Source organism: Hipposideros armiger, unplaced genomic scaffold (genome assembly GCF_001890085.2).
Source record: "Hipposideros armiger isolate ML-2016 unplaced genomic scaffold, ASM189008v1 scaffold_199, whole genome shotgun sequence".
Classification (NCBI taxonomy): Eukaryota; Metazoa; Chordata; class Mammalia; order Chiroptera; family Hipposideridae; genus Hipposideros; species Hipposideros armiger.
This window is the reverse complement of record NW_017731549.1, coordinates 891929-900002: the sequence shown is the minus strand read 5'-3', so window position 1 is coordinate 900002 and position 8074 is coordinate 891929. Positions and strand designations below refer to the sequence as shown.

General features: G+C 33.5%; 1 protein-coding gene across 1 annotated transcript in view; it reads left to right on the top strand.

Moving 5' to 3' along the window:
* Positions 1-8074, top strand: part of OSBPL8 (oxysterol binding protein like 8) — a 165505-nt gene that overhangs the window by 103175 nt on the left and 54256 nt on the right. The window contains exon 6 of the mRNA XM_019653200.1: positions 974-1044. Within this exon, the coding sequence (XP_019508745.1) occupies positions 974-1044 (71 nt within the window). The remainder of the gene's footprint in view (positions 1-973; positions 1045-8074) is intronic.

Sequence of the window (8074 nt, the reverse complement as noted above, 5' to 3'; positions counted from 1 at the left end):
GTATCATTAATATGCTAGAAATTATTTTTAAATGCTTCAGGCACTGGTGCTACTCATGATTTTTTAAGTGACATTCTATGAATAATTATATATCTACTTTTTAATATAGGCTTTTATTGGACTCAGAACAAATAATTTTAGGGAAGAGTTAATATTACTTGCCCTCAATGAGTACTGCTCCTTTTATGCCTTCCACATAAATCTAGTATTAACATTTCTCTAATTATACCCTTTATAACATTAATTTGTTCATTGCTTTTTGTATATTGCTATATTAGTGTGTTACCAGTTTCAGGGATATGTGCATTTTTAGCCCAGTGCACTCATGTATTGTAGATTTATTCTTTTAAAATTTATATAGCAGTAGTCAGTGTCATGATAATACTAAGAGTCAACATTTATTGAATGTATACTATGGTACAGAATACTATGCTAAGTGCTTTCTGTGCATTCTCATTTAATTCTCACAATAAGCACATTATTGGATTTTTTTTTTAAAGCCTGTCCCTCAATCTAGATTTATTTCCCTAATCTTCTCTTATTACCAATTCTGGAATTGTTTTACAGTTTGGCAAGAGGCGTTGGTTCTGTCAGTTAGGATTCTTTGTTAGAAAACAGCGCACTAAACTAAAAGCTCCGTGAGGCCTGAATTCATGGGAAGTGCTCTGGGAGCACAGAAAAGAGGTATTTAATGGATGCTGACAATTTCAAAGAAAGACTTCCGTTGCCTCTGAAAGCTTTAATTTATTTTAAAGAATTATTGTGCTGGAGATGATCCCTTAGAAGTCGTTAAACTTACAGTAGTTTAAAACTGTATGTTCAGTCTAGGCTTGTTGTACTGATGTATAATATATCAGGTATAATGTATATTTGAAATTGACTTATGCACTTGCTTTTCAATGCCTATATATGCTTTTTAATGCCTACATTTGCTCAAAAGTAGAAATACTGACATAATACAATATTTTTAAAGGTTTTGAAAGAGGAAAGGAAGACATTTCTCAAAATAAAGATGACTCTTCACTTTCTATGTCAAAGAGCAAGGTAAGCATATTGTTGTCCCCAAATATATGATTATCACCTTTATCTAATATTGAAGATGAGGGAGCTAATACCAAAATCCTATCAGATTTTTATGAGATGTTTTCATGTTGGTACATCTAAACCATGTAATGTGTTTGAAAAAAGGGAAGTTCCACTGGGGATGATTTAGTGTTATTGTTTACTTGGAAATACAGCCTATTGGTCAGCATTGTCCTCTCTAGAGTTACACTGTTTTTGGTATGGTTGCTACAGCAATACTTCTCAAACTGAAGTTTGAGAGTTCCATTCAGAGAAATTCTCGGGTTCGTGGTTTAAAAAAAAAGAAAGAAAAAAAATTCTTAAGTGTTTTCAGTTTATTTGAATGACAATCAAAATATGTACATTTTACCAGTTAAAGGCCAAAGATCTCTTACATAATAGCCTACAATTCAAAGACATTTTCTTGGAATAAGACATAGTTCCCTAAATTAGTAATTCTCAAACTGGGATATTTGGACATAATCTTAGGTCTGTTGAGAATTTTTTTCTTTTAGGGTACATATTTGAGAAACTGAGGAACACTATATGATGCATTGGTTTTCCTATGGGTTTGTAATTCACTAGGTTTCCATAATTTGTGAAGGGATTTAACTTTGATTGTTATTTCTGATCAGGTTTAGTAGGAGGAGAAACTTTTAAGTTTGTGAAATTAAACTTCAATGACTTGAAGTAAGAAAACCTATTTATTAAGTTAGTAAATTCTTGGCTATTCTCGACAGTAGGTTTTGCATTTAAAACTACATTTTTGTTCCTGTTCTTGGGAGAGGTTGAGAGGATTCCATATGTTTTAGTGTTTAATTTTACAAAAAGTTTATCTGTACTTAACTTTTCAAGTATTCATTATGTAAAGTTCCACCTTATATGTGTAAAAGTACTTAGGATGGAAGTTTAATAGTACTTTGAGTATATAACATATACATGAGAAATACCCTGATCATTTTATATGAGATGTGTAATTAAAGAAAATGAAAGAGGAAATAATTAGCTTGGGTCTGCTGTGACTAGAAATACAATGAAATTTATAGAATTTAAAAAACCTATTTTCAAGCAGTTAATACCAGAACTGGTGAAAGTATGGTTAAACGCCTAATGTATGGTCAGAAGCCTAAACACTTAAACCCCAATCCTACATACCACAGCCACCTACCCATATGCAGTCTTTAAATGGGGAGTATGGGCCACAGGGAGCCTGAAAAGAAGGTTTATGTACCTTAATGAAGTAGTATAACCTTAATGAAAAAAATAAGCATAGGCTTTAGAACTGTGTTTTTGAATACAGTTTTTGAATACACCAGTTGTACATGAATCTTTAAATTTAAATTAATTAAAATTAAATAGAATTAGAAACTTAGTTCATCAGTTAGACCAACCACAACTCAAGCGCTCATATGGCTGGTGGCTATCATATTGGACAAGTCGGACATAGAACATTTCTGTCATTCAGAAAATTCTACTGGACAGCACGGCTTTAGAGTCAAAAAAGTGTGTTTGAATCTTGAGTCTCATATGTTACCTGTGACTTCTTAGAAGCTAATTACAATATTAATAGCTACTTTGTATTAAGAGCTTGCTATGTGCATTTTAACTCTCATAACAATACTAGAAGACAATAATACTAGGTATTATTGGCTCCATTTTATAAGTAAACAAACTGAAGCTTGGAGAAATTAAATAGCTCTCCACGAGTCAAAATGGTAGAGCTAGAACTCAAAATGGCTTCCGTTTTTTTTTAATCTGTGCAAAGGAGATAATATCTGCCTCCCAGACTATGATGCTACAAGTGCCTGACAGAGTACCTGGTTAATAACAAGTATTTAAGAATTTATTTTCTTCCATTGAATAAATAATTACAGTGAAAGAGTGGGATTCTTAACATGGTAATTATTTGGTATACATAAAATTGTACTCATCCTGTTATTTTCCAAGAGCTGAAACTTACTGATTCTATCTTAGAGTTAATCTTGTTTTATTCTGTTAGCTTAAGAGATGCAGTCACTAGTTTATCCTTAACTATTTCAACAGATAACCCACTCTGTTGTTTTTCAGAACAGTCCTAAAATTTACACATTTATCATTAAACATCATTCTCATGGAATTCAGAAGATTTTATTCTTACCTAAGTAACTTTGGGAAACAAAATTTTGTTATTCCTTCTATGATCTGCGTAACTGAGACCATCAAATAATTTTAACCTTATCCTTTATGAACTTGGTGCAAAAAGTATCAATACTGTCATTTTGGTCATAGGATTTGGGGTTAAGTGTTATTTCTTAAAATACATAATTGAGACCAGTGAGCACAATGGAATACACCCTCCTTACTGCCCCTTCCATTATTAAAAATAAATGTGCTTCCTGTGTCTCACACATCCTATATGTGAATGAATTGGAAAAGTCAGTTAGTCAAATCATTCCATTTTCCTGTTAGCATTTTTAAATGAATTTTTATTTGTCCATCTGAACGAAAGGAATTGCTAGCATGAGTAATTTGTCTGGTGGGTTAAAGGGTTTGTGAACCCAGATCTCTCGATGTGATTCTCCAGCCNCCATAAAATTGATATGAAATCCGTAGTGACTATAAGTAATTCTGAAATTAATTTGAAACTATAAGAGATACATGAAATGTTTTATGTTTTAAAAATAGATCTTTGGTTCTTAGATTAACAAACCTAGATTTTGGTTTTAAATTAGCAGCTGCCTTTAAAAATTTGTTTTCTAAAAGTGTTTTGTTTTTTTTTTCATTATTGAAGAAAAGAGTACAGTAAAACCTTGGATAACGGGTAACATGGTTTGACAGTGTTCTGCCAGACGAGCAAACATTTCTAATACATTTTAACATGGTAAACGAGCAATGTCTTGCAATACAAGTAGTTTGTTTCTGAAACAAATTATGCTTGCAAACCAAGGTGTTACTGTATTTGTGTTTCCTTTGTGCAGTTAATGTCTATCAGTTTGTTATATCTTTTCCTAAGATCATTGTAATATATTGGTTTTCTTTGAATTTGAAAATTGTAAGTTATTATTACTATTTTACATTTACAAAACTCTTTATATTGATCAAAACATTATACACACACACACACACACACACACACACATATAGGTTTATATTCATCCTTGTAATTATATGATGTGGAGGAACAGCAGGTGACAGGTAATAATTCAGCCAGATCTAGGACCCAGAAATATTAGCTCCTAGTGTTGGTTCCAGTGGTTCTAATTGAAGTAATGCTTTTTTTAGTTTATTAAGTATTTTCATGAAGTATTTTGAGTTTACCAAGTATTTTTAAATCTGCAATATAAAGAATGTTAATAGTAGCTTTGTGAAGTTTGTGTAAATATGAGTACCATATTTATTTCACCACCATTCAGATGAGGTAGGAAAGATAGAGTTCTAAGAAAGAGATTCAGGTGGGAAATAAACATATGAAAAGCAATGCAGATAAAGCGACAATGACGTAATATACTACTACATATCTATCAGAATGGCCAGAATCCAGAATGCTGACATCATTGTTGTGGAGCAGCAGGACCTCTGATTCATTGTTGATGGGAATGCATAATGGTACAGCCACTTTGGAAGGCAGTTTGTTTGGTGGTTTCTTAGAAAACTGCACAATATTCTTATCACACGATCCAGCAGTCACACTCCTTGATATTTATCCAAAGGAGTTGAAAACTTATGTCTACACAAAAACCTTCACAAGGATATGTATAGTATTTTGTCATTGCTAAAACTTGGAAGCGACCAAGATATCCTTCAGTATCTGAATGGATAAATAAACTGTGATACATCCAGACAATGGAATGTTATCCAGNAAGTAATGCTAGGTCTTTGTCAATGTTGTGCCTAAAATACCTTATGACTAATTTGGGCTCTTATTAGAAATCTTTAAGCTCCAGATCTCACTTGAGTTTTTCAGGGCTAAACCTGCTCTTGTCTTTTGACATTGGATTTTCTCAGCCAACTCACCAGAAGTCCCCAACACATCCCCTGACTGGCTTTCTAAATCTTACCTTCATTCTGATAATTTGCTACCCATTTTCTACTGTCGCATCTCCAATGTTACCTCAGGATAACTGTTTTCTTTTCATCTCTTTTACATACACACATACTTTTTCTTAAAGATTTTCTCTTCATGCTTGGCTCCAAGTTCCCCCTTTCTAAATTTTTCTTGTTTAGAGTTACTGTGGTATGCCTATTTGAGGGGTTAGAGATGCCTGTATTTATTTCATAATTCTTGTATAAGTATATTGAGAGAACAGTAAATAAAAGTGAGGATGATTTCTAGTTTTTAATCTCAATATTATATTGGCATCCTTTTCAGTATAGTGAATTCAGTGACTTGATTATAGAAATGGAATAGGAAAAACTATAGTTATAGACTTATTGTTGACATAGCATTAAACCTTAGGATGAGGAACATTTTATGAGACTAGAGACATTTGTGTAACTTGTGTTTTAAATCCCCCAAGAAATTTATATGGCACACTTTATATAATTATTAAGAACAAGGTAATTTAGAGAAGGTAATTTTAGGGGCTAGAAAGAGGTTCTTTCTACCACTCACCAAACATTTAGGAAATGCCTGATGTGTGCTAGCAGTGTTTTCAGCACTCGTGATGCAGCAGTAAGGGGGGAAAAAAATCTTAAGTAAAATAATCTTACACCAGGGGCCGGCCGAGTGGCTCGTTGGTTAAGAGTTGGCTTGGGAGCACAAGCTCTGAGCAGCAGGGCCGCCAGTTCGGATCCCACATGGGCCAGTGACGCTATGCCCTCTACAGCTAAGATGGTGAACAACAGCTCAACCTGGAACTGGGCTGCAGTGAGTCACCAGTGACAGCATAGGCTGCAGTGGGGCTGAAGTGGGCTGCTGTGAGCTACATGAGTGGCCAGCAGCCAGAGCGGCCGGCAGCCAGCGTGAGCGGCCGGCAGCCAGCGTGAGCTGCTGTGAGCTGCCGTGAGCAGCTGTCCAGTGGCCAGCGACCNTTAGATAATCTAGAAAGATTTTTGGAATTTTAAAATTAGGTATAAAGAGATGATGTAGTTATCATTTTTGGCTATAGGTACTTTCTTTTTAGATTTAATAATGTGGGATTTATACCAGTCACCTAGTTTTAACCTAGTAAAGAAGGAGATTTCCATTTGTCACTGTTATGATAAAGGTGCGTTTTTTAAATAGGAGTCTTAAGTGCAAAATACTCATTGGTAGATTATATATTTTGAAAATTTAAATGTAACGAAGAACTGTAGCAGCTCATATCTGTTTCAAAGGAACATGTATTGGAGCATTATTATGGTGTCTTTTTAATCTTCTCTGTTGATTGTTTTGAATTAACCTTGTCTTAATGACTCGCATATCCCTGCTACAGATAAAACTTAAATGTTTGCTTTCTGCTTTAGCTGTTGGAATCCCTTAAAATTGTACTTGAAAGAGTATCTTTCCTTATGAATTTTAATCATGGCTGAGGCAAGCAGTGGGTTAGATATAAATCTAGAGGCTTGAGGAAAGATAAACAGTGTTATGTTTATATCCATTTTTGAAGTAAGCTAAAACTGGAAAGGAAAGAATCGGAAGAGGTGGGTAGTATGGCAGATACTACAAAAATATAATGGATATGAGAAAAGGGTTGCATTTGTGAGTAAAGAAGAGAAACTGATTTTATTACTTCACCCTGACTCTCTATTGATCTTGCTTTGTTTTCCTGAAGCAGCAGTTCAGTGCAGTGCATTATTGGAAGGTAAAACATTAGTGGAATAGCCTTTCTTGTTTGTCCGTTCATTTAAAAAAATTCAGCAGCATGGCTTAATGCCTTTTCTGTCAGTCTCTTTCTCTATCTGTTTATTGCTGATTTGACAGTCTCTGGTCCTTCTCCTTTGCTGTTAAATGTGTGTGTCCTTTGTTTGTGCTGGTGGGTTTTGCTACATTTGGATGTGAGAGAAAAGCCTGTCATTGCCATACTGGTCTAATTAGCCTTCTGGGTGAGCATATACGTTAAATAGACCTTGTAAGCCATGAAAGAAGAGAGCTCACAACAACGTAGATTTTCTTCCTGTACTGTGGTTTCGCCTGTTTTATTTCCTCCACGAATTGATGGCCGAAAGCTTGTCCGGAACGCTTCATTTGGAGGATACAATGAACTTTCTCCTTCCTTGCCAGGTTTGTTTGTTCAGTCTTACATTCTTTTCTTAATTTTTTGTAGTTTTCATTAAAATAGACATTTTAACATCTTAAAACTGCTTTAGTTTAAACAAAACAATTCTATATGAAAGGTTAGGTTTTAGTAACTGCTGTTATGTGGCTTGGCTTTGCCATGTTTTCTCTTACGATCTCTCTCTTAAGCTCAAACTTGAGAACTAATGATTCAGTAAAGTATGAATCTTCAGTGCTTATAGCATGAATTTTTGTTTTAATTACATAAATAAATAAGATGACCCTTTGATAAAATTAAACCTTTTCTGCACTGGAGATAAATGGAAATTCTTTAAGTAAACAAATTACTGTAAGGTTTTTGCAAATGAAACCCAGACATTTAATATTGATAACTGGCTATTTTCTGTAGAATAGTACCTATATTAAAATTGATGTTTAGTTTAAGCTTTAATAGCTCAAGTCCTGACTAAAGTGAAGTTTTCTGCCTAAGCATAATTTTTGAAATACCTTACTTTTTGTTCTTAGATATTTGTGTATTAGTTTTTGCTTTTAAAAATTTTATTTTTAGGGTAATATTAAATAAAAATTAGGTATTTGACAGCTGTGATGTAGACATTAATTGGTCAATGAGCGGTAGATATAAATTGATCTCTTATTGTTTGAAAAAGATTTATCGTAGCAAATATATGGATATATATTTTAAAATATAAACAATATTTTTTCGTATTCTTTTCAAAATTTTAAACTGCTACATAATTATATCTGCGCTTTTAAGGTTATATTTTTCTTTTAAAATAAAAATATTCTTTTAATACTCATGGCAAAGATATTGATTTT